This window comes from Bubalus bubalis, chromosome 7, assembly GCF_019923935.1.
Source record: "Bubalus bubalis isolate 160015118507 breed Murrah chromosome 7, NDDB_SH_1, whole genome shotgun sequence".
NCBI lineage: Eukaryota > Metazoa > Chordata > Mammalia > Artiodactyla > Bovidae > Bubalus > Bubalus bubalis.
This window is the reverse complement of record NC_059163.1, coordinates 100249687-100276457: the sequence shown is the minus strand read 5'-3', so window position 1 is coordinate 100276457 and position 26771 is coordinate 100249687. Positions and strand designations below refer to the sequence as shown.

General features: G+C 36.1%; 1 protein-coding gene across 4 annotated transcripts; it reads right to left on the bottom strand.

The window, feature by feature from the left end:
- Window positions 1-513: 513 nt before the first annotated feature.
- On the bottom strand, window positions 514-26080 carry TRMT10A (tRNA methyltransferase 10A). Of its 4 annotated transcripts, none has more exons than XM_006059206.4 (8): window positions 25861-26080; window positions 18634-18830; window positions 14346-14508; window positions 10553-10624; window positions 9418-9492; window positions 6683-6832; window positions 4151-4256; window positions 514-2668 (listed from the first exon to the last, which is right to left on the bottom strand). In XM_006059206.4, the coding sequence occupies exons 2-8, from the start codon at window positions 18816-18818 to the stop codon at window positions 2403-2405; spliced, it is 1017 nt and encodes a 338-aa protein (XP_006059268.1). In that variant the 5' UTR covers window positions 18819-18830; window positions 25861-26080; the 3' UTR covers window positions 514-2402. The 4 variants fall into 4 exon arrangements, with proteins under 4 accessions (XP_006059268.1, XP_006059267.1, XP_006059269.1 ...); XM_006059205.4 differs by lacking the exon at window positions 25861-26080 and adding an exon at window positions 23786-25785; XM_006059207.4 differs by lacking the exon at window positions 25861-26080 and adding an exon at window positions 25562-25785.
- Between the last annotated feature and the right edge of the window lie 691 nt (window positions 26081-26771).

Below are 26771 nucleotides of genomic sequence, written 5' to 3'. Positions count from 1 at the left end.
TCCATGTGATGACAAAGATTTAGGTGATACAGTTTCAAGCCAAGGAACGCCAAGGATTGCTGGCAACCACCGACAGCTAGAAGCAGCCAGGAAGGAATCTTCACTAGCCTTCTGAGGGAGTATGAGCCAACCAACACCCTGATTCTAGACTATCAGTCTCCACAACTATAAGAGTACATTTCTTTTGTTTTGAGAATAAACTACTGTTGTTTTTAAATAAACTACTGTTGTTTTAAAATAAACTACTGTTGTTTTAAAATAAACTACTGTTGTTTTAAAATAAACTACTGTTGTTTGCAGTTTTGTTATGGCAGCCCTGGAAACAAATGTAGGGCTTATATAATTAGTGAAAATTAAACTACATGGTGCTTGTAATGACCTTTCCCCACTTTTCAATACCAAACTGAGCCTTATTCCATATGGAATGATTTAAATTATAAGCCTAACATTCCATGCTACTAACTATACTTAGAAAAACCTGTAACTTTGAAAAACACAACAAGACACAAGCTCTGTTCTTCTACAACTGTGGGGGCTTTTCTTTATTTACATACATTTCTCACAGACCTTTAAATGGGTTACTGTAATAGATTACTAAGAATAAAGCAACAAAAGAGACAGTGAATGTCAATATTAAATTCAGTGAATTTTCGATCAAATATGTACATAATCTGAGATGCCAATAAGTAAAAAAAAAAACAGAAACTTAATTTATCCAAACCTAGTAACTAAGGCTTCTGAAATGTTACTTTAGCTGTGACAAAGAATAATCACGTTAAATATAACTGCTCTACATTTACTGGCAGGAACTAAAACATCTACTAGCTCCACCATCTCTTGCCAATGCCCTTATATAAATGTTTGGTTATAGATATTTACATTTCATGAAATTTAAATTCCTTAGTGTTTTTCAGCACATTCACACAAATAATATAGATATGGCAACTCAATCCTATCATCAATAATAGAATTATACATGATGTGGACAGACGTATATACAATTATATGCATATTTTCATACATGCTTATAGTATTTACAGAAACATACTTACATTAGCTTAAATATTATTATACGATAGACAGATGCACATATAAAGTTAACTTTGTTTGCTTAAGAACCAACATTATTTTAAAGAAGTACATATGGAAAGAAAATGATAGCTGCCAAGGGCTACTTTTTTAAGAGCTGTTTCTTTTTAAATTTGGGTAATGACAAAAATGGATCGCTATGCCTTTTTTAAAAATAAGTTTATGTATTTATATTTGATTGGGCTGGGTCTTCACTGCTACATGTGGGCTTTCTCTAGTTGCTGTACACGGGTTTCTCATTGCAGTGCCTTCTCTTCTGGAGCACAGGCTCTAGAGCACGTGGGCTTCAGCAGCTGCAGCTTGAGGGCTCTGGAGCGCAGGCACAGTAGTTACAGCGCATGTGCTTAGTTACCCATGGCATGTGGAATTTTCTCAGACCAGGGATCGAACCCGTGTCCCCTGCATTGGAAGGTGGATTCTTAAGCACTGGGCCACCAGGGAAATCCATCAATAGCTTTTTAAAATAATCTAGCCTGAAAAATGGGCTTCTCTGGTGGCTGAAAAATTAATTTTGTAATCGAAATCATTTACCATGATTATTTAAATTAAGAAAATATATTAAAGTCTTAAGTCCTCAGTGCTTGCCTTAGAACCACAAAATGCATCACACACACACAAAAGGATAGAGATGGGTCCATATTCCAAAAGACATCAATGTTTGAATTATCAATCGAATCCAGGAATACTGGAATGGGTTACCTTTTCCTTCTCCAGGGGATCTTCCTGACCCAGGGATTAAACTCATGTCTTCTGCATTGGCAGGTGGATTCTTTACCACTGAGCCACCACAGAAGCCCCTTATCAATCCAATACTTCTTTCTTCCTAAAATCACTACATTCCTTTGAAATAATTAAAGTGAATATAAAAGCTGCAAATAGAAGGTAACTTTCCATTCAGAAAATTTTGTTAGACTTAAAGAAGATTTAGGATACTTGCCTCTACAAATAAGTAGGCAATAAATCAGAAAGACACTGATATAAACATATAGTAATAAAACTGAAAGGTCTGAAGGCACATTCTGAAGAACACAATCTTGTAAATAAAAGAATATAGATTTACTAATAGGGTAATCTTCTCAAGTAATGCTTGAGGCTTAGAAAATTTTTTATTTTACATATTTAACTCTTATGCAAAAACAAAAAAATGCTTTCTTATGAGTACTTTTTATCACGTAATTCAAAAAGTTAAAAAAAATTCACAACCGAAATAAAAGAAAATGAAATTTCTTTCCAATTCAAATATTCTGTGAAACACCTCACTTTCTCCTGATTTTTCCTTAAACTTAAGGAGAAAAAAAAAAAAAAAAGGTGTATTAGTGTGGTACAGAGTTCACTGTAGATTCAGTGCTATTTTCTTTATCCTGCTTTTCTTCCTCATGTGTTGAATCTAGTTCATGCCTATTTTCCTCCTCACTGGAATCACTGTTTAATCCACCTTCAACTCTGGCGAATTTCTTGTCATGTGAACAACTTTCACAGGCTTGGTCTGTGGGAACAGCTCCTTTCCTTTGGGGTAAAATAGTGAAAAATGCTTCTTGCCAGTCTCTTGTCTCCAGGTATTCCAAAATAATCTCAAACACTGCAACAAAAACAAACTCCATTTGTTTCTTAGCCTAGCTCATCACAATGCTGTATACTTTAAAATACATTGCTTTTGTGTTAAGAGTGCTAGCATGTCCTAATAACTACTTTGTTCTTATTACTTTCTTCTCCTGTATTAGCTGTCAGAGCTAATATGTCCCAAGGCTCTCAAGGCTGCTACTTTGTAGCTTTTCCTCATATCCTTTCTTAAGCACTCAGAGGTTTACCATTATCCATTGTCAATTATAATTAATAGACAGAGGACCCCTCTTTGGTTTCCTTCTTATTCTTTATTCCTTCCATATCTCTATCCTTTATATGCAAACAAAAAAAACAAACAAACAAAAAAGGTGGGGGAGAGCTACCATTAATCTAAATTTCTTCTAGCTTTCCACTCACTCTGGGGAGTGTCTTGCCTCCTTTTTTTTTTTTTTAAATACTGTCCCGCCAAGTTCTTCTCACTTTAACACATTGATGAAAGGGTAAATTTGGATTACTTTATGATAGAAAAGGAATCCATTATATATCAAAAGTCTTGGAAGAGGTTCATTCCTTGAATCAATAAATTCATTTCTATAACTCCCTAGAGCCTGCTATAGAGAAATTTTAAAAACCCAATTAATAGTTGTGTACTAACAAAAATCTCTACTAAAAAAAATTTCAAAAAGCAAAACTCCAGGCAAAGACTTAAGTCTGAGGATATCTATTATAATATTTACAGCATATTATAAATATTATAATATTTACTATAATATAGTAAAAAGAAAAACATGTCAACAACAGAATGGCTGTATTATTGTATTGATATATTCAGATGAAGAAAAAGTTACACAGCCATTAACAATGATTCAATAAATATAAATGGAGGGAAAACACCCCACATTTATAACATTTTATGTAATAGAGTAAGAATCCAATTATATAATAAAGGATATGTATGCATAGGAACGGAGAAGGCAATGGCACCCCACCCCAGTACTTTTGCCTGGAAAATCCCATGGACAGAGGAGCCTGGAAGGCTGCAGTCCATAGGGTCGCTGAGAGTCGGACACGGCTGAGCGACTTCACTTTCACTTTTCACTTTCATGCATTGGAGAAGGAAATGGCAACCCACTCCAGTGTTCTTGCCTGGAGAATCCCAGGGACGGGGGAGCCTGGTGGGCTGCCGTCTATGGGGTTGCACAGAGTCAGACACGACTGAAGTGACTTTGCAGCATGCATAGGAAAAGAACTTGGAGAAACACCAAAAAGTTACTATGAAGTATTTCTGGGTAGTGAAATAACACCTACTTATTTTTCTTTACACTTTTTTATACCTTCAAAACTTTCTAAAATATGCATGTATCAGTCAAACAAATCATAAATGACTACATTTTAATTTTCCAAAGGTACATACTCTCTATTTTTACAAAATGTGAATAGAAGGTTATTTTTCAGTGTTCACTCAGGTAAATTTTTAGCTTATAAGCTTATAGCTTACCATGATTAACTGCCAAAACTTTTCTACTATTCATCTTCACAAAATTCCCAAGGGGAAGCTGTGCATGATCAATTCCATGATCTGATGCTTGTTTATACGTGAGTCCCTAAAACAAAGACATCATCACCTGGACTAGAACATTACATTATTTAAACTTAAAGTCTATGATAGAATAAATAATTTTTAGGAAAGACTTTAGTTCAGAGAATATAATCTGAATTTGTGTGTGTATATTTAACAGCTAATTTGAAAACATTCTCTTGATAATAAGTATAGTCAGAATGTTGCTGGTATTTATTTTAACCAAATGAGGAAACCAAAGACATTAAGCTGTCTATCCTGTCACAAAGTTCGTCAGCGGCAGAACCAAAGGAAAAACCTGGCTCATGCCTCCTGACTCAAGCAGCTTCTCATCATTCCACACTGCCTTATTTTCAGCTTATTCAAACTGAATTCTTAGAGAAGCATCATCACTCTTCTCATGAATCTCAAAGATAGAACTGTTTCAATTATATAACACTAAGAGGCACAAGTGGCAAAAACTGATGAGATAAAAACCTGAATGAAAAAAATTTCCTATTGTCCATAAATTTTATTTTTTCATTTCTGTCAATTAAAAGAATGCTGAATTATGGGGGAAAAAAACCCAAAAAACCCAAAACCCAAAACCCAACCTTAGCATGGTAGCATGGCAGAATAAAAAGCTTTAGAAAGGAAATCAACTTAAATCCTGTCTTAGGACTTTGCTTTAATGAAATGTAAACATTTTAGAAATTCTATTAATGTTACACTTAATTTATGTGTGAGAAACAGAAAAGTAAACAAATAATACAACTTTCAGTGGAACAATACTTACTGGATGCATGAATTTCAACTTAAAAAAAACCGCTGAGTATGAATTTTCTTCTCAAAATTAAAATCCTTAAAGCCTGGGTCTAATCAGGACTAAAAGAGCCCAAAGACATAACACAGGAGGAAAAAGAGCTAAATTTCTCAACTAATAATTTGCATTTTCAAAAAATAATTATTCATTAATGGCCACTCCATGCTACACAGCTTGTGGGATCTTATAGTTCCCCAAACACAGATTAAACCCAGGCCCTTGGCAGCAAGAGCACAGAGTCCTAACCACAGGACTGCCAGAGGAATTACCAATAGTCTGGATATTTTAGAGGCCAATATTTGATAATAGATCAAGTCAGGTCTTTTTGAAAACAAAACTGTTTTAGTTCAGAGAAACATACAACATCAAAGAAAAAAACTAGTTCTACAGAAATAAGAAAACAGAATTTTTATAAGAAAAAAATAAGCTAAAGATCATTCTGATAAAATTCCCTATGATGCTATAGAGCTGTACTGTCCAACTGTAGCCACATGTGACTATCTAAACTTATTATAATTTTTAAAAACTCAATTTCTCAATCATACTATGTACAACTCATGCTCAACAGCCAATGGGTTACCATACTGCAACACGATGATATAAATACTTCCAACAATGCATAAAATTTTCCTGCACAGTGGTGCTATATGAGAATAATGAATTACTGTGTATTATTCTGCTGACAACATTTCAGCAGATACTTAACTAAATAAGTTGAGCTTAACTTAGCACAATGCAACAAAGCTGGAAAAATACAAAATAATGTTTTCTTTTAGAAAGTGTATTTCTGTAATTTTTATTTTTTTTATTATTATTATTTTTTTTACTTTACAATATTGTATTGGTTTTGCCATACATCAACATGCATCCGCCACGGGTGTACACATGTTCCCCATCCTGAACCCCCCTCCCACCTCCCTCCCCATACCATCCCTCTGGGTCATCCCAGTGCACTAGCCCCAAGCTTCCTGTATCCTGCATCGAACCTGGACTGGCGATTTATTTCTTATATGATATTATACATGTTTTAATGCCATTCTCCCAAATCACCCCCCCCCCCCCACAGAGTCCAAAAGAATGTTCTATATATCTGTGTCTCTTTTGTAACTTTTCATTTGAATGAGGGTAAGGAGGTGGGAAGAGACAAAAGTACAAATTAAAGAGGACAGAAAACACATCCCATATAATCACATATTTGAAAATGGGCATAAGTTTACCAATTTGCATATAAATTTTGGTATAAATTAATATAAATTTTACCAGCAGCCTAGAAATTGATTAGCAAAAGCAGCATTTATTAATACAGAAAATCATTTAGGCATGTGGGCTCCAGAGCAATCTGGATTTTCAAGTGTCTACTACCTATTATTATTGATTTTAGATTTAATTTTTATATGCCTCTGGTTCCTCATCTGTAAACTGTGCATACTAACAGCACTGACTTCGCTGGGTTGCAGTAAGGATAAAGCAAGCTAACATACGTGAAATGCTTTGCTTAGCTAGAAAGGTGACCAAAATATCCCTGTACTCAGTAAACACAAGCACTCAGTACTTACTATCAAGAAAATTAACATTACTATCAAGAACACTGGTACATCAATTTTTTCAAGTATAAGCAAAAGCAAAAATAAAAACTTAATAGTATGTACCTTGTGATGGTTGTGATCTACTAATCCTCCAATCACATAGGCCTTTGATTCATCTAATTCCTTTAATACATTAGGTGAATCTGATGTAAGATAAATCAGGTCTTCTTTCTGTATGAATTCACTATAGTGCTCTGGTTTGATATGGATATCCTTTAAAACACAAAGGGAAAGATGCTATTAATTAATAGGATTTTGTGAAAATTGGCTAAAAATGATTATTTTCTTTTCCCTAGACAAACCCACCCAAAAAACATATGACAGGAAGTCTGAAAGAATATTATAACAATGTCTTATTTAGAACCTATCACTCGAACATCTTTTCACCTCACATCTCAATTATTTAAGTAGCCTCCTGATGCTATTTCCACCTCTAGCCTCAGATACCTCCAATTTACTTCCTCACATGGCTGGGGGACTCGTTTTCTGAAAACACTACTCTCAATGTTTCATATTTATCTGTAGGTTAAAATTCAAGCTCCTTAACTTAGTAACTCTCACCTCAATACAGCACCAATCTATCTTGCTAACTTTCTGTTCCAACAAAACAAATGCATTTGTTATATATTTGCTCACATTGTTCTCCAGCCAAAGAATGCCTTCTCCAATTACTTCCTTCTCCATTTATATGAATCATCAAAAAGAAAGGGCTTACAGATTTAATAATTTTCATGTATCGACTTCCACAAAAATAGACATCTGAAATCTTCTTTACCAAAACTATCAGGTCAGAGGTACAGGCTGAACAACAGTAGGCAGAATTTTGCAAATTGCACCAAAAGAAAAAAGGAAGATACATCACAAGGTTTAGATGGCACTTCTCAATAATTTTTGTGGAAATAAAAAAATGAAGCAGGAGACCTCTCACCTAAGTGTATACAGCCTATTGATTAATAAGCAGCCATTTTTCTGGAAAATGATATACGATAAATATGATGCCTATGCTTAATAAAGGCCCCAAGAGGAATGTGCATAATTAGAAACTTGTGAACTCATATGTCTCTGGAAAACTGGTGGTATAAAGTAATAAATTTTACAAGCCATAACTGAAATAACTGAAAGTACGCCTACTCTAACTCATTACAATATTTCTTAGGAAAACAGGCATGAACATAAAACTTGGTAAATATACTATACTTTAGAACTTAAAAAGACTTTTGAAAATGTTTTATACTATAGACTATTAATAAAATAAAAAATGCAGTCATTATAGGATTAATGAGTGAGATAGGGAAAGTCTATCACAATGAAAACTGGCTTGGAGAAAGGGAAAAAGTCTAAGAATAACCCACCACTTTTCTGAGTAGAACAGGATTAAGGTTCCTTAGGGATTGGTACTAAAGCCAATCTATACATCTGTGTCTCTTTTGCTGTCTGGCATACAGGGTTATCGTTACCATCTTTCTAAATTCCATATATATGCATTAGTATAATATTGCTGTTTTTCTTTCTGGCTTACTTCACTCTGTATAATAGGCTCCAGTTTCATCCACCTCGTTAGAACTGATTCAAATGTATTCTTTTTAATGGCTGCATAATACTCCATTGTGTATATGTACCACAGCTTTCTTATCCATTCATCTGCTGATGGACATCTAGGTTGCTTCCACGTCCTGGCTATTATAAACAGTGCTGCGATGAACATTGGGGTACATGTGTCTCTTTCAATTCTGGTTTCCTCGGTGTGTATGCCCAGCAGTGGGAGTGCTGGGTCAAATGACAGAGTAGTTTAGTTCAACAGAAAAAAAAAATGTGAGCCACATACGTAATTTGAATCCTTCTAGTAGCCACATTAAAAAACAAATGACAAGGGGCTTCCCTGGTGGTCCCATGGTTAAGAATCCACCTTGCAATGCAGGGTACATAAGTTTGATCCCTGGTCTGGGAAGATCCCACATGCTGCGGAACAACTAAGCCCATGCACCATGACTACTGGGCCCCAAAGCTGCAACTACTGAAGCCCTAGTGCCTAGAGCCTGTGCTCTGCAACAGGAAAAGCCACTGTAATGAGAAGCCTGCACACTGCAACTGGAGAGTAGCCCCTGCTCACCACAACCAGAGAAAGCCCAGGCACAGCAATGAAGGCCCAGCACAGCCAAAAATAAATAAATAATAAAATTTAAAAAGTGACATGAAATACTTGAAATTAATTTTAACGATACATTGTATTCAACACAATATACCTTAAATGTTATCATTTAAACTTATAATAAATGTGTTTTTTTTTCATTTTAAGCAGATATCTTACATTCTTTCTCTTTTTTGTACTATCTTTGAAATCCAGTGTTTATTTGACGTTTATAGCACATCTCAAATCACCAGTCACACTTCAAGAGTTCAATAGCCATGTGTAGATAGTGGACATCAGAGGGTATAGAACAGATTTAGAAGAAAACAAATACATTTCCAAATTTTAGAGTGACTTCACTCTTATAAATAATGTATAGCCAGTTTGCTCGGTTGAGATTGCATATAGACCTTTAAATTCTTTTTTCAAAAAATATGTTTTAAAGTTGGCAGTAAAATAGCAAGTGAGATTTCATGAAAGAAGGTACAAACCATATCTCAAGTCTCTTAGCTTCTCTCCTTGGTAAACTTAGACTTAGGTACAGTGATACACAGGGTTTGGAGCTGCTGACTCATTATTTGTTAGCACTATGTAGAACTCAGGTAAAAAATGTAGACCTTTAAGCCTAAAAATACTTTGTATTATATGAGAGTTAATCGATTTTAGTTACCTTCCAGTTGACCCATCCTTTGTCATTTTCATCCATATTCTTTTTCAGCTGGCCTCCATGGCTTGTCAAATAAAACTGATAAAGAGATTGGCAGGCATTGAAAAAGAGACTGAAAGACTATTAAAGTCAAGATTTTATTTCCTCTCTCACTAATTTAACTATCAATGAAACAAAATTTTCATTCTGGAAAAAAATTAATTTATGACATTAATTTAAAAATTAATTTATGGCTTTAAACATGACAAGATTTATCTTTGATAGAAATGTGTATTTTTGTGCATCTCTTAACCCACTAACTTCTGTATTCCACCTACATTTTCATTCCATTTTCTAAGCAGTTATAATCTGCCTCTTGTTTAATGATCACTATTCTATAAAATTCCTGCTCCCATGTCAAGTTTCCCTTCCCCTTCTTTTGCCACTACTGTTATTTTTTACTAGTCCAAAGTCTTCATAATTTTTCTTTGACTTTAAACCCTGAAACCTATTTGAAATCTAATCAAGGGTGAAAATAATCTAAAATGTGAAAATATAATATTACTATCACTTGATAAAAAGAAAATATCTAACCAGAATTTTAACAAGATTTTCTAGTTTTTAACATCAGTGAGCCAGAGTTAATTTTTAGCTCACTTAGAATTAAAACAATAAGAAAAATGACCCTACTCTTATGAGCAGTCAATTAGTCTCACAAATCACTCCCTCAATACTTCAAAATTATCAGTGACTCAAAATCCTTTTAAGTAGAGAAAACCTGGCCAACAGGCACAATGGCACATATCAGCCTGGGGCAGTTCCCCTAGTCCCCAGAAAGGAAGGATTGAGAGCTGAGAAACTGGTAGGAAAATATACGTGTGTCCTTTAATGACAATGGTCAACTACACAACAATGACCATCAAGGTGTACAGGACTGATGATGACTGGGTACAGTGTGTCTGAAAATAATGTATGAAAAACATTTAAAATATTCAATTTTTGTAGAAAAGTAGAACATTTTCCCAAAGAGACATTTAACTCATTAAAAAATATTACCTGTAAGACTCATTCTTGTAAAGGCAATCAGGATTATCTATGCCTTTTCTGAAGGAAGATATAAAAGGAAACTGGAAGTTTGTTTTAAATTCCTCAAACATACCTGCACAGGATGCAGTGCTCGTCGATTTTCTGCATAACATCGTTGAATCTGCTTATGAAGTTTCTTAATGTCCTAGAAAAGAGTGCAATTTTTAAAGTAATATTTTCAAAATTACCTGTGGGCATTTCATTATCTGAGTGGAACAGAATAAGCAGGAAGGATAACTAGATAGGTACATTTCTTCTTTAGAAATACAAGTCCTTTCTGATTAATTTCCATTCAATTTCATAACATATTATTTAAATAATAAATATAAGTCAATATTCTGTAAGTGACCCATAATTTCATATTTTGTATCCACTTAAAATATAAGTTCATGAAAACTTTCACTCGCCTTAGGAGACAACAAAAGAAAAAATAAAACTCTTAGAGCCATAGTATTAAAATTTTCACAAGTTAAAAAAGTTTAGAAAGTAATTAAAACATAGAAGCATTGTTTAAACAACCAAGCCAATCATATTTTATTCCCCTCCTTTCAGTTAGGATTAATAACAAAACCCCCCACAGCTCTTTACGATCAGTATGCAGTTACTGAGTTTTGTAATCTATTACAGTACCTGTCTTTCCCTCTGTCTATACATATACATATAAATAAAAGCAACTTATTAGCTATTTAATGCTTTAATTTAGGGCCACAGATTTTGAAAAGCTTAATTTAGGAAGCATTTTTTAAGGAAAAAATAAAAAAAAAAATTTTTTTTTTAACCAGGAATTAACCTACCCAAGAAGGGAAAAGACCTGGAAGCAGAAAACGAGAAGATACTGATGACAGAAATCAAAGATGTGTGACACAAACAGATGGAGAGATAATATACCATGTTTTTTGATTGGAAGAATCCATACTGTGAAAATGACTACACTCCCCAAAGTAATCTACAAATTCAATGCAATCCCTATTGAATTACCAATGGCATTTGCCACAGAACTAGAACCAAAAAATTTTACAATTTGCATGGAAAAACAAAAGATCCTGGAGAGCCAAAACAATCTTGAGAAGGAAAAATAGAGCTGGTGGAATCAGGCTCCCTGACTTCAGGTTATACTACAAAGCTACAGTCATCAAAACAGTATGGCACTGGCACAAAGACAGACATAGTGATGGAACAGGACAGAAAGCCCAGAAATAAACCCATGCACCCATCATCAATTCATCTATGATGAAGGAAGCAAGAATGCATGATGGAGGGAAGACAGTCCCTTCCATATGTGGTGCTGGGAAAACTGAATAGCTACAAGAAAAAGAATGAAATAGAACACTTCCTAAAAACATACACAAAAATAAACTGAAAATGGATTAAAGAGCTAAATGTAAGGCCAGGTGGTATAAAACTCCTAGAGGAAAATATTGACAGAACACTCTTTGACATAAATCACAGCAAGATCTTTTCCAATCCACCTCCTAGAGTAATGAAAATAGAAACAAAAATAAACAAATAGGACCTAATTAAGCTTAAACGCTTTTGCACAGCAAAGGAAACCATAAACAAAAAAGGCAACCCTCAGAATGGGAGAAAATATTTGCAAAAGAAGCAACTGACGAGGGATTAATCTCCAAAAAAATAGAACAGCTCTTGCAGCTCAATATCAAAACAAACAACTCAAAAGATGGGCAAAAGATCTAAACTGACATTTCTCCAAAGAAGACATACAGATGGCTAAAAAGCACATGAAAAGATACTCAACATCACTAATTATTAGAGAAATGCAAATCAAAACTACAATGAGGTATGATCTCACACCTGTGAGAATGGCCATCATCAAAAAATCTACAAACAATAAACGCTGAAGAGGATGTAGAGAAAAAGAAATCCTCCTACACTGTTGGTGGGAACATAAACTGGAATAGCTACTATGGAGAACAGTATGGAGGTTCCTTAAAAAACTAAAAATAGAATTACCAAATGATCCAGCAATCCCATTCCTGAGCATACATTCAGAGAAAACCATAATTCAAAAATATACATATATCCAAATGTTCACTGCAGCACTATTTACAATTACAATAGGACATGCAAGCAACGTAAATATACTTCATCAGATGAATGAATAAAGAAGATGTGGTACATACATACAATGGAATGTTACTCAGCCATAAAAGGAAAGAAATTGGGTCTTTTGTAGTGATGTGAATGAACCTAGAGTCTGTCATACAGAGTGAAGTAAGAAAAAGAGAAAAACAAATATATTAATGCATATATGTGGAATCTAGAAAAATGGCACTGACGAACCTATTTGCAGGGCAGGAATAGAAGACACAGATATAAAAAATGGATTTGTGGACACAGGGGGAAGGAGAGGGTAAAACTGAAAGAGTATGCACGACCACATGTAAAACGAGTACCTAGTGGGAAGCTGTAGTGTAAACACAAGGAGCTCAGCCCAGCATTCTGTGATGACCTAGACAGGCGGGATGGACGGTTCAAGAGGGAGGGGATATACACATACATATAGCTGATTCACACTGTTGTACACTAGAAACTAATACAACATTTTACAGCTATTATACTCCAGTTAAGAAAAAAAAGAAGAGACATGGTATATTTATATAATGGAATACTACTCAGCCATAAGAAAAGAAATAATGCTATTTACAGCAGCATGGATGGACTTAAACAGACTATCATACTAAGTGAAGTGAGTCAGGCAGAAAGACAAATGTGTGTCACTTCTATGTGAATCTAAAAATATGACATAAATGGACTTATCCACAAAACAGAAACAGACGGACAGAGAATAGACTTGTGCTTGCCAAGGGGTGAGAGAGAGGTAATTGGGGATCTGGGATTTAGCAGATGCAAACTACTACACACAGAACGGATAACAACAAGGTACAACTGTATAGCACAGCTAACTATATTCAATATCTTGTAATAAATCATAATGGAAAAGAATATGAGAAAGGATAAATGTGTGTGTATATATACATATATATAAATGCATAACTGAGTCACTTTACAATAGAAACTAACACAACATTGTAAATCAACTATACTTCAATAAAATAGTTTAAAAAACACATACACACAGGAAACCAACAAAATAGCCTAAAGATGGAAGCAACATAAATGTCCACTGACAACAGATGAATGAATAAACAAAAAGTGGTTTATATATACACTAAAATAGTGTTCAAGCTTAAAACATAAGGGAATCCTGACACACACTACAATGCAGGGGCTTCCTAAGGGGTGCGGTGGTAAAGAACCTGCCAGTCGATGTGGGAGACATGGGCTCCATCCTTGGGTCAGGAAGATCCCCTGGAGTAAGAAATGGCCACCCACTCCGTTATTCTCGCCTGGGAAATCCCATGGACAGAGGAGCCTGGTGGGCTACAGTCCATGGGGTTACAGAGAGTTAGACATGACTGAACAACTGAGCACAGCACAGTGAAGACATAATGCTCAGTGAAAAAAATCTGTCACAAAAGTAGGATTCCACTTATATAAGATACACAGAGTACACAAATTCATAGAGACAGAAAGTAGAATGGCGATGCCAAGGGCTCAGGGAAGGGGAATGGAAATGGTTGTTCAATGGGTATAGAGTTTTAGTTTTGTAAGATGAAAAAGAGTTCTGGAGATTGGCTGCACAACATAAGTGTAGTTAGCGCTATTGAACTGTACACTTAAAAGTGGTTAAGATGGTAAACTTTGTTATGTACATTAAAAACCACAATTAAGAAAAAAAGATGCATTTTAGTACATAAATTATATCAAAGTAATATTACATATTAAAGCAAGAGTTATTCAACCTAATTTAGCTACAGGATTTTTCTAACAATGATTCATGATACCTTTAATACCATCAAGCTGTCAAAACTGCAGTCAATGATAAGGCGGAGTGGGCTGTGAACAACATCTCTTCGAATACGTTTTCTGTCACTTCCATCTGAATTTGACTCAGGTTGACACTGTCGCTCTAATTGCTTTCTCTTGCGTTTTTCCTTCCGCTTTTGTCTAAAATTAGTAATTGAAAACAACTTTTTGTTATTTGGATATTTACAAAACTTTTCTAAACAAAGAAAAAATTATTTTAAAATCAGTAGGCTAAATCATAAAAAACTGCTACTTCTGTGGATCAAAAATTGTCAAATACCAGAAATTTTAGATAGTCTAAAAGTTTTACATAATAAATGAGTCTGCAAAAGCAAAATATTTTTTACACAGATCCGAACTATAAGTTCATTTATTATTGGTAGCACGTTATATGGGGCTTCCCTGGTAACTCAGCTGGTAAAGAATCCACCTGCAATGCAGGAAACCTGGGTTCAAGGTTTGATCCCTGGGCTGGGAAGATCCCCTGAAGGAGGGCATGGCAACCCACTCTAGTATTCTTGTCTGGAAAATTCCAATGTCAGAGGAGCCTGGTGGGCTACAGTTCATGGGTTCACTAAGCGTCAGACACAACTGAGTGACTAAGTACAGCACAGCACACAGCCCATTATATGTACTTAGAAAACTTTCAAAATACTGAGTTAAGAGAGTTATAAAAAATTTTACTTTTATCATTTCCCTACATGATTTTCAAGCAACAATTATAACCATATGTAAAAAAAAGTAAAATTGTTATTCAACATAGATTCAGACATCCTAGCCACAGCAGGCAAAAGAAAAAGAAATAAAATGAATCCAAATTGGAAAACTAAACTGTCATTGTTTCCAGATAACACAATGTTGTATACAAAAAATCCTAAGGATGCTAAAAGAAAATAACTGGAGCTCAACCATGAATTTGGTAAAGTTGTAGGATATAAAATTAATACACAGAAATCGACTGCATTTCTACACACAACAAACATCAAAAAGAGAAATTAAGGAAACAGTCCCATTTTACCATCTCATCAAAAAGAATAAAATGCCAGGAATAAACCAACCTAAGGAGACAAAAGACCTAAACTCTGAAAACTATAAAACACTGATGAAAGAAACTGAAGATTACACAGATACAAAGATATACCATGTTCTTGGATTAGAAGAATTAATATTGGGAAAATGACCATATTATGCAAGCAATCTACAGATTCGGTGCAATTCCTATCAATTTATCAATGGCATTTTTCACAGAACTAGAACAAAATTTTATGAAGCTTGTATGGAAACACAGAAGACCCTGAATAGCCAAAATAATCCTGAGAAAAAAGGATGAAGCTGGAGGAATCATCTTCCCTGACTTCAGACTATACTACAAAGCTATAATCATCAAAACAGCATCACACTGGCACAAAAATAGAGGCACATACATCAATGAAACAGAAAGCCCAGAAACATACCAATTAATTAATATCAATTAATCTATGATGAAGAAAAGAGTACAGGGAGGAGGAAAGACAGTCTCTTCAGTAAACGGTCTTGGGAAAACTGAATAGCTACAAGGAAAAGAATGAAACTACAACACTCCCTAACACCATACATGAAAATAAACTCAAAATGGATTAAAGACCTAAATATAAGGCCAGATACTATAAAGCTCTTAGAGAAAATATAGGCAGAAAACTCTGACATACATCACAGCAAGATCTTTTCTGATCCACCTCCTAGAGTAACAAAAGTAAACACAAAAATAAACTTAAAAGCTTTTGCACAGGAAAAGAAACCATCAACAAAATTAAAATACAACATATGGGCCGGGAGTAAATATTTGCAAATTATGTAACTAACAAGGATTTGCTCCCAAAAATAAACAAAAAGCTCATACAGCTTAATATTAAAATAAAACAAAACAAAACTGAACAACCCAAATGAAAATTGAGCAGAAGACCTAAACAGACATTTCTCCAAAGAAAACATACAGATGGCCAATAGGCACATAAAAAGGAGCTCAATGTTGCTTTGGAGAAATGCAAATCAAACTACAATGAACTATCATATCACCTCACACCAGTCAGTATGGCCATCATCAAAATGTCTATGAATAACAACTGCTGAAGAGGATGCAGAGAAAAGGGAGCCCTCCTACATTGTTGTTGAGAATGTGAATTTGTGCAGCCACTACAGAAAACAGTATAAAGATTCCTTAAAAAACTGAAAATAGAGTTACCATATGGTCCAGCAATCCCACTCCTGGGCATATAGCCAGAGAAAACTCTAATTAAAAAAGATACATACACCCCCAACATTCATAGAAGCACTGTTTACAAAAACCAAGACACAGAAGCATCTAAATGTTCACTGACAAATGAATGGAGAAAGAAGACGTGGTTTATATACACAATGCAATGTTACCCAGCTATAAGCAAGAATGAAATAATGCCATTTGCAGCAGCATGGATGGATCTAGAGATTATCATAATAAGTGAAGTAACTCAGACAAATATGTTAGCACTTACATGTGGAATCTAAAAAAAGTGATATAAATAAAGTTATTTACAAAACAGCAGTAGACACCCAGACACAGAAAAGAAACTTATGGTTACAAGGGTGGATAGTAAGGGAGTAGGAAGAAAAGTTAGGAGTTTGGGATTAACATACACATTCTGTGCTCAGTCACTTCAGTTGTGTCCAACTCACTGCAACCCTAAGGACTGTAGTTTTCTGGGCTCCTCTGTCCATGGGATTCTCCAGGCAAGAATACTGGAGTGGGTTGCCATGCCCTTCTCCAGGGGATCTTCCCAACCCAGGGATCAAACCCGTGTCTTTCACATGTTCTGCATTGGCAGGCGGGTTCTTTACCATTAGCACCACCAACAAGGATCTACTGTATTACACAAGGAACTATATTCAATGTTTTGTAATCATCTATAATGGAAAAGAATCTGAAAAAGTATGTATGTATATGTATATATGGGGCTTCCCTGGTGGCTCAGATAGTAAAGCATCTGCACGGAATATGGTAGACCCAAGTTTGACACCTGGGTCGGGAATATCCCCTGGAGAAGGAAATGGCAACTCACTCCAGTACTCTTGCCTGGAGAATTCCATGGACAGAGGAGCATGGCGGACCACACCCCATGGGGTCACACAGTTGGATACAACTGAGCAACTAACATTTTCACTTTCACATATATATATATTTCACATATATATATATATTTCACATATATATATATTTCACATATATATATATATGTGAATTAACTATGAAAAATAAAGTGTTAGTTGCTCAGTCGTGTCTGACGTTTTGTGACCCCATGGACTGCAGTGCGCCAGGCTCCTCTGTCTGTGGAATTCCTCCAGTCAAGAATACTAGAGTGGGTAGCCATTCCCTTCTCCAAGGGATCTTCCTAACCCAGGGATCAAACCCAGGTTACCTGCATTGCAGGCAGATTCTTTACCCTCTGAGCTACCAGGGAAGCCCATAAAAATAAAATGAAAAAAAAAGTGTTAGTCACTCAGTAGTGCCTGACTCTTTGCAACCCCATGGATTGCAGCCCACCAGGCTCCTCTGTCCATGGAATTCTCCAGGCAAGAACACTGGAATGGGTAGCCATTCCCTTCTCCAGGGAATCTTCCCAACCCAGGGATCAAACCCAGGTCTCTCACATTGCAGGCAGATTCTTTATCATCTGAGTCACCAGGGAAGCCCTTTAATAAAAATAAAAGTTCTTTTTTAAGAAAAAGCTGCTCCCATTTTTTTAAAAGTAAAATTATGAAAAAAAAAAAAAAAAAAAAAAAAACCCTCAGGTTTTTCTCTCATCTACATCAACAATTAATTTTCTAATAAATTTTGTCTTTCTACAATAACAGCTTAAGCCTAACTGCTCTTACCAAAACCTGTAATAGTTCTAGCAAAATCAATGTTAGGCCCAAACTTGACCTTTCTGAGATGATTATTTTTGTTCCATATCTAGGACATGGATACTAACTATATCCTTTTTATAAACTGGTTACTTTAGAAATTGGGGTGCTACTCACAATAAGTGTGGCTGAGAAAAGTGTATTGTATAAATTCAGCAACACTGCTAAAAAAAAGAAAACAAAACAGTTTTAGTAGCCAACTGACAAAGTGAGCTAACAATATGTACAGTCCCAATTTAATTAACATAATTACTATTGCATAATTATGTAACTGCATAATTACTATACTGAAGGTCCAACATTCTATATCTCTAAATAGGGGTAGAATATATGCATTTTGATACATACTTGCGGAGTTCTCGTTGTTCTTCCCATTGTTTCTGTTTCATTAGCTTCTTCATTTGCCGCTTAGATATTGGTTGAAACCTTTCACTTGATCCGGGCTTCTGATTTTGCTCTCCATCTTCACTTAAGTTTTTCTGTCTTTCAACATTACAAGTCTCACTAAATGCTGGCAACATTTCAGATGACATTATTTGATGCCTCTGAAAAATTGAAAAGCAACTCTGACATGAACAGATGATTCACAACCAAAAAAAAAAGTAAAAAAAAAAGACCAAAGGATGTGATTAAAATGAAACCATATTAGTAATGAAAAAAGTGCAAATTTAGGCAATCAATCTTCATTTACTGCCAAAGATCATTTGATGAAATGGGCTATTTTCATACACTATTGGCAGCACAGCACAATTTTCCCAGAAGACTACTCAGACCTATATGTTTGAAGAGATTTAAAATGTTGATACTCTTTCTTACAATAATTTATTTCCTTAGAATTCCTGTAAATTAATTAGAAATATAAACAAAATTAATGGAAAAGAATACATGTATTAATGCTATTTTTAACAATAAAAAATTAGAATGTCACCAAATGGGGACTAAATATAAATTACAGTTCACCTATAACACTGGACTGGAATACTAAGCAGCAAGAAAAATGTTTCTCAATATTATTTAGCGATAAAGGGAAATAATTATGTTAAATAAGAAAATCAAAACATGTTCAATTTTCTTTATATATATATGTGTATATACACACACACACACACACACACACATATACACACGTTTTAATTCTGACCCACCCATGGCTTTCTGCATTTTCCAAATTTTATATAATGAAAATATAGTTTTATAAAAGAAACACATATTATTTTTTTTAAAGAGATGGAAAGCACATTTTTGTACTTGTTTTTAATACTGTCATACAGGAAAAGTGCTAATTTCACTATCTGGGTGGACACTCAACAATTGGTTTTTGACACAAGGTATGCTATACATTTCTAAATTTTGGACAGTACAGAAAACAAATTGAGTTGCCCCCCAACATATTTCATTATAAATATGTAATTATAAATTTTTCACTTAAGTCACAGCTGAAAAACAAAATATGTAAACTGACTCTGTAATCAGTTGTGGAATACTCAGGGCCATCTAAAACATCTTATTCAGATTTAACCACCCACTCTGGTAGCTCAGTTGGCAAAGAATCTACCTGCAGTGTAGGAGACCCAGGTTCGATCTGTGTGTCGGGAAGATCCCCTGGAGAAGGAAATGGCAACCCACTCCAGTATTCTTGCCTGGAAAGTAAAGTCCCACGGACAGAGGATTCTGGCGAGCCACAGTCCATGGGGTCGCAACAGTCAGACACGACTTAGCAACTAAACCACAACCCACATCTTTACATCCACTGTCTAGAGCTAAACTTGTCTTTAGAGCAGGGAAAATGATAGAAATACTGAAATATCTTTTCTCTTTAATTATTAACACCATAGCTTAAGAATATGTGTTCTTTATCCCTATCAAAGACTAAGCATGAAGTCTGCAAATATTCTATCAGTCTTACACAAAAATGGGTAATTCTTCCCTTTCACAGGGATAGCTAACAAGTCTGTGCAGAGAAGCCAACAACTAAAAGGAAAAAGAACAATCGCCACAATTCAGAGACCGGAAAGAAAAAAACTTCACAGAACATAATTTGAGCGGTTTTATTACATGGTTCTTGCCTTCTTTAAACATGCAATGATGTAATAGGACATATGGGGTACCTAAGAAAAGTTAGAAAGTTTATCAAATTTTGACTGCAAGACAAGAAATTTTAAGATGTATGATTTAGGGGCTAGAGCAAAGCCCTGACATGTTACTACACTGCAAAATTACTAAGAGGGGGAAGAATCATCTAGGAATACAAGAGTTCACAAGTTTTCTTTATGCCACCAACCACTTTTTTCCACTGGATCATAGAAAAAACAAGATCCAGAAAAACATCTATTTCTGCTTTATTGACTATGCCAAAGCCTTTGACTGTGTGGATCACAATAAACTGTGGAAAATTCTGAAAGAGATGGGAATACCAGGCCACCTGACCTGCCTCTTGAGAAACCTGTATGCAGGTGAGGAAGCAACAGTTAGAACTGGACATAGAACAGACTGGTTCCAAATAGGAAAAGGAGTACGTCAAGGCTGTATATTGTCACCCTGCTTATTTAACTTATATGCAGAGTACATCATGAGAAACGCTGGGCTGGAGGAAGCACAAGTTGGAATCAAGATTGCTGGGAGAAATATTAATAACCTCAGATATGGAGATGACACCACCCTTATGGCAGAGAGTGAAGAACTAAAGAGCCTCTTGATAAAAGTGAAAGAGAAGAGTGAAAAAGTTGGCTTAAAGCTCAACATTCAGAAAACTAAGATCATGGCATCTGGTCCCATCACTTCATGGCAAATAGATGGGGAAACAGTGTCAGACTTTATTTTTCTGGGCTCCAAAATCACTGCAGATGGTGACTGCAGCCATGAAATTAAAAGACGCTTACTCCTTGGAAGGAAAGTTATGACCAATCTAGATGGCATATTAAAAAGCAGAGACATTACTTTGCCAACAAAGGTCCATCTAGTCAAGGCCATGGTTTTTCCAGTAGTCATGTATGGATGTGAGAGTTGGACTATAAAGAAAGCTGAGTGCTGAAGAATTGATGCTTTTGAACTGTGATGTTGGAGAAGACTCTTGATAGTCCCTTGGACTGCAAGGAGATCTAACTGGTCCATCCTAAAGGAGATCAGTCCTGGGTGTTCATTGGAAGGACTGATGTTGAAGCTGAAACTCCAATACTTTGGCCACCTGATGCGAAGAGCTGACTCATTGGAAAAGACCCTGATGCTGGGAAAGACTGAGGGCAGGAGGAGAGGGGGATGACAGAGGATGAGATGGTTGGATGGCATCACTGATTCAATGGACATGGGTTTGGGTGAACTCGGGGAGTTGGTGATGGACAGGAAGGCCTGGCGTGCTGCAGTTCACGGGGTGGCAAGGAGTCAGACACGACTGAGTGACTGAACTGAAACACTTCTTTTAAAGGAGATCATCTCCTAGAAATGACAACTCAACTTTGACTCTCCACTGGAAACTCTACTCAGCAGGGCTAACATCTGCTTTTGCCCAACATTACATTTGGCAACACTAACATAGTGCTGAGCACTTAGTAGATGCTTATTATGTATAGGTAGAACAAATAAATGAGTGAGTATGACATTATAAAGGACTTCTAAAAGTAATGAAAATTGTAACATCAAACATTTATTAATTCTTACTATACTTAATAAAAAAGTTATTATCTAATTTACTCTTTTAAAAAACCCTACACACAGAAGTCGCTCAGTCGTGTTTGACTCTTTGCGACCCCATGGTTTGTAGCCCACCAGGCTCCTTGGTCCATGGGATTTTCCAGGCATGAATACTTGAGTGGGTTGCCGTTTCCTTCTCCATAAAAAAAAAAAAAAAAAAAAAAAAAAAAAAAAAAACCTCCATTAAAAAAAACCCTAAGGGGTAGTCATATATGCCTACTTTGCAAAGGAAGAGGTACAAAGATTACTTGCCCAAAGTTACAAAGCTCTTATATAATTCCTAAGAAACAAGGCACCTACAGCAAATGTTGCACAAAATAGGTCCTCAAATACTTGTTAAATGAAGTAATGGAGCGAAGATTCAAGCCCACATCCAACTCTACTGTCTTCTAGAAATCCAAAGTCTTATTTAGAAAATGGGAATTTCCAAACAATGTTAAAGAGCTGTGTTGCTTTCACCCACCTGTTGTTGAAAGGCTCGGGGAAGACCTGTGTCACCAAAAGGTAACAGACGGGAAAAACCCTTTGGTTCTACTTGTATGCCAGTGCACCAAAAAAAAAAAAAAAAACAATCGGGAAACTTCCTAGAGATCACTGCCAAAAGTTTATGTCTGTGACATCCTGCCTTCCAAGCTTGCAACATACAACAATGGCAGATAAAATATTAAAAGGGGAAACAAAAAAAGTATAGCTTTTCTCAAAATTAAGAACAAGGTCTGCTGTGTTAAGACAGCTGAGAGTTTTCCTATCTTTAAAGAGAAAAATAATAATACAAGACAGAGGATGGGAGACAGATGGGAGGCAATTTAAGATGAACCCTTAAACTGGTGTTAGGGGTGAGGCTCCTCTTTCCAAGAAAAAATGCCTAACAACAGGTAAAATTAAAGATAGCTTATACAAAGCTGACTACTTGGGGAAAACAGACAGCAGCCTTTTGGCTACAACCTGGGCCCAGATATGAGGTGACATATGAACGTACAATATGACCGAAATTATCAATCACAGATATAGGCTCTGCTATTGGTCTGAAGCACTGAAAAGGGTCATGGGGTAGAAGGAACCACAAAATCAGTAGTAGACAGAGGTAGTTTGGAAAGGAAAGCTATAATTCCATTCCAGATGAGTCTGCAAAGCAAAATTATAAAAGGACAGGAAATGAGGGAAAAAAAGAGTTAATGAAGAGTAATAACCATAAAAACAAAAATTGAGAAATTGATACACAAAAACGGGCATAAAAACAGCAAAACAAGAATTCATTAAAAAAAAAAGAATAAGGACCAATTTGGAAAGCAGGAAGTGAAGTCATAAAAATTTCAACATATGAGGCAAACTCCAGATTACTTGGAGTCCAAGAGGTAATTAATGAATTAGAAGACAACCTCACAATCTGATTCAGAGTTCAGACAGAAAAATAAAATGAAAAAAATCATATGTCTGAGCATTTAAAAAATGTGAGTAACAGCTTGAGAGAAACATAGGCCAAAAAGGTAACTGGAGGTAAATGTAGAACCTTGAGCGCATTCATTAACTTTTTTTAATCTAGAAAATAAGGTTACTATTCAAGAAAGAGGAGACAGAGGGAACACAGTAAGCCTGAAAAGATAAGAAAAATTTTAAACATGCATTGTGATTCCTAGGATCACTTTTATTTCCTTTCCAAAAATAAACACATGAATAAAAATTAGCAATGAATATATCCAAAACAATATAGAAAACATAAGCTAAACCTGCCCCTTAAGCTAAATGTGCGGGTTTCCCAGGTGGCGCTAGTGGTAAAAAAAAAAACCCAAAAAAAACCTGCCGCCCAACGCACCTTGGGTTCCATCCCTGGTCAGGAAGATTCCCTGGACGAGTGCATGGCAACCTACTCCAGTAGCCTTGCCTGGAGAATCCTCACACAGAGAAAACTGGGCTACAGTCCACAGGGTCGCAAACTGTCGAACACAACTGAAGCGACTTGGCATGGAGGAACACAAGCCAAACGTGCAGACTTTAAGGCACAATTAAAAATCAGAGGAAACAAATTGCTTTCTTCATGAAATTGATTAATATTGTAGGAGAGAATATTTCTATCATCAGTGGCATCGGTTTTCACTAGTTTCCTACGATGGTCAAAAGAGCAAGTGTTGATTGGCTCTAGACTGAAAATTTTAATATAACAAAGTACAGTAAAATTTTACAACTCATGCACACCAGGGGGAGCTTTCGCCTTTCCCAAGAAGTCCAAGTTAAATTTAATTTGCTTATCATTGCATACTAATATTTTTTAAAAGCCTATCAAATACAAAGGTCATGAACTTGTCAATATCATTATCACTGCTATTTTAAAAGTTATTTCCAATTAAGAAAAAGGAATGTAGTAAAAGAAAATTTTTTAAAGCTTTGAATAAGCTAGATACATTGCAGGCAATGATGCAATGATCAAGCATCAAATGATGCTAGATTGAGATCCTTTCATTATTGCTTTCAACACACTTTACAAAGACATATACCAACTCCTACTGCCTGTAACATACAGTAAGCATTTAACTATGCACTAGTTTGTTCAGATTAACCTGTTAAGTAAAATATAAACACCATGGCAGAGTTTGCATTCGTCCCTCACATGCAGTGCTATTCACTGCACATTTTAATTCATTTACCAGGTTCAACCAACTTTGTAGCAATTACAGAAATAATTGTGCCAAATTTAGTTTACTTGAGCACTGAATTTTTTTAAATAGTTCGTTTGGTTAGATATAGATTATCTGGTGGTTTTATGAAACTATGGATAAAGATGACTAAGGCAATTTTGTGTGGGATAGATAGATTTAAAAAATTGTATCTCTATTATCCTTGTATTTACACTTCTCAGCACAACTTCCGGCAGGGAGATTACACATTATGAGTGTGACTGGCCGAAAGTTAAAAAAAAAAAAAAATCATGACTTTATGGATTGGGCTAAAGTCTTAATAATTTATAACACAGCCTCCTTTCCAGAAACATCCAAAGGAATGTCGAAATAACGGCAGAACGGAATTAAATGACCTAACGGTGGTAAAGAAGGAATATCCTTTTTTAAAACGCGAGGGCCAGATTTGCAATAACGACTCGGTTCAGCTGTGAGGTCCCTTAGGCAGAGGCCTGGGCCATGATGGGGAAAGGCGGAGGATTTATAACAAACAAAAAAGCGAGAAATATGCCGTTGCTATCCTCTGTGTATCTCTAGAAAAATTTCTGAATTTAAACACAAAATGTTTCAGGGAAATTCAGTAACACCGTGGACTTCTTAAAATAGTCCTCAGCTCACCACGGTGGGGCCTAACAGCACCTGCAGCAACTTTCCCCTGGCCTCTTCCCACATTTCACAGCGCTCAGAGACATCAACCCTCGTAGGAAAAATGAGGAAAATGAGGAAAAACGAGGTTTAAAGACGCAAAGCGACTTGCCCACGGTCACTTGCCAATAAGTGGCACAACCACAACTCGTTTTCCGGCCTTTCAGAGTCCAGATTTCCCTCTCCCTTCATTCTTGGGAAGCGAACACACTTCACATACTAGGACCCGTATCTTGACCCCAAACAGAAGTCGACAGCAAGAGGTCCCGTACTAGTGAGCAGAGCCCAGCCCGACTCTCGCCTCCATGTCTCAAACTCCTGGACGCACTCCAGAGGCGGGGTTAATTTGCAGCCGACGAATCAGAAAGCTATTTGGCGAGCCGAAGGGGCGCGCGCTCTCTGACGTCACTTCCTTCCGGAGCTGGGTCTTTGCTACCATTTTCCATTATCCCACTTACCTCTTGCCCGGAAGCCCTATTGCTAGTGGAAGGCGGGATCGGCACGCGCTCCTTTTGCTCCCGGATTCTATCAAAAGGTAGATGAGCGCAAGCCTCCGCGCCAAGACACTTACCGAACAGAGGAGTTGTCGGGAAATCTGATAACCTCTCAGAAAGCTTTTTGTAGTGGTCTTTACCACTCGAGAAGGTCCTCTTTCGGAAACTTCAACTCCCAGAGGCAGAGCCGGTAGCTACACGTAGAAGGCTACGGAGGTTACGTCTTTCGTCAGCCCACTGCGCCAACTCCGGACCCGCAGTGGGAGAAAGGGGCGGGGTTTGTGTGGGGCGGGGTCTGGGGTTAGGGTTTCTGGAGTGGGAGGTGTTTGAGTAATAATACCTGTTTTTCCAATTCAAGGCAGGCATACACCTGCCGGCATTTATTCATTTATCCTCGTGGGCGTGGCGAGGGATGTTAAGACATTCCCACTCTTAAAAATGACCAACACTAATAAAGGGCTTATAATTCTTCCACGTTTGAGATGAGAAGAAAGCATCTCTTGCCTAAATTATTTGATTTATAATACAGGAGGTTTTCAGTATCACATAATTTTACACAACTCAAGTGGAAAATTAGATTTTAAAAGTGAATCAAGCTCCCAGTAAGAGGTAATTAAATCTAGAATGTTTACGCCTTTTCTACCTTACAACCATAAGTCTTACTCTCCATTCATTCTTTGAGCTGTTTTTCATATACTGTTTTGTAAGACATCGGGTGACGTTTCATTGTTTATAATGCCTGACTTTACTATGTAATCTTTTTGATATATAGATCAAGTCACCTGAGGGAGAGCTGTAACCTAATCCGGTTGATGGTCATTTTCTATTTAGTTTTTAATTTGGTCCTACTTCTAATAAGTGATGATTGCAGAATTCGAAAATAAGAATGATGTTTGAATCAGTGAATAGAAGACTGCCCTCTCAGTATGGAAAGAACTCTGGAGTGATTTATACTAGATATTTGGAAACATTCTAACATGTTTAAAGG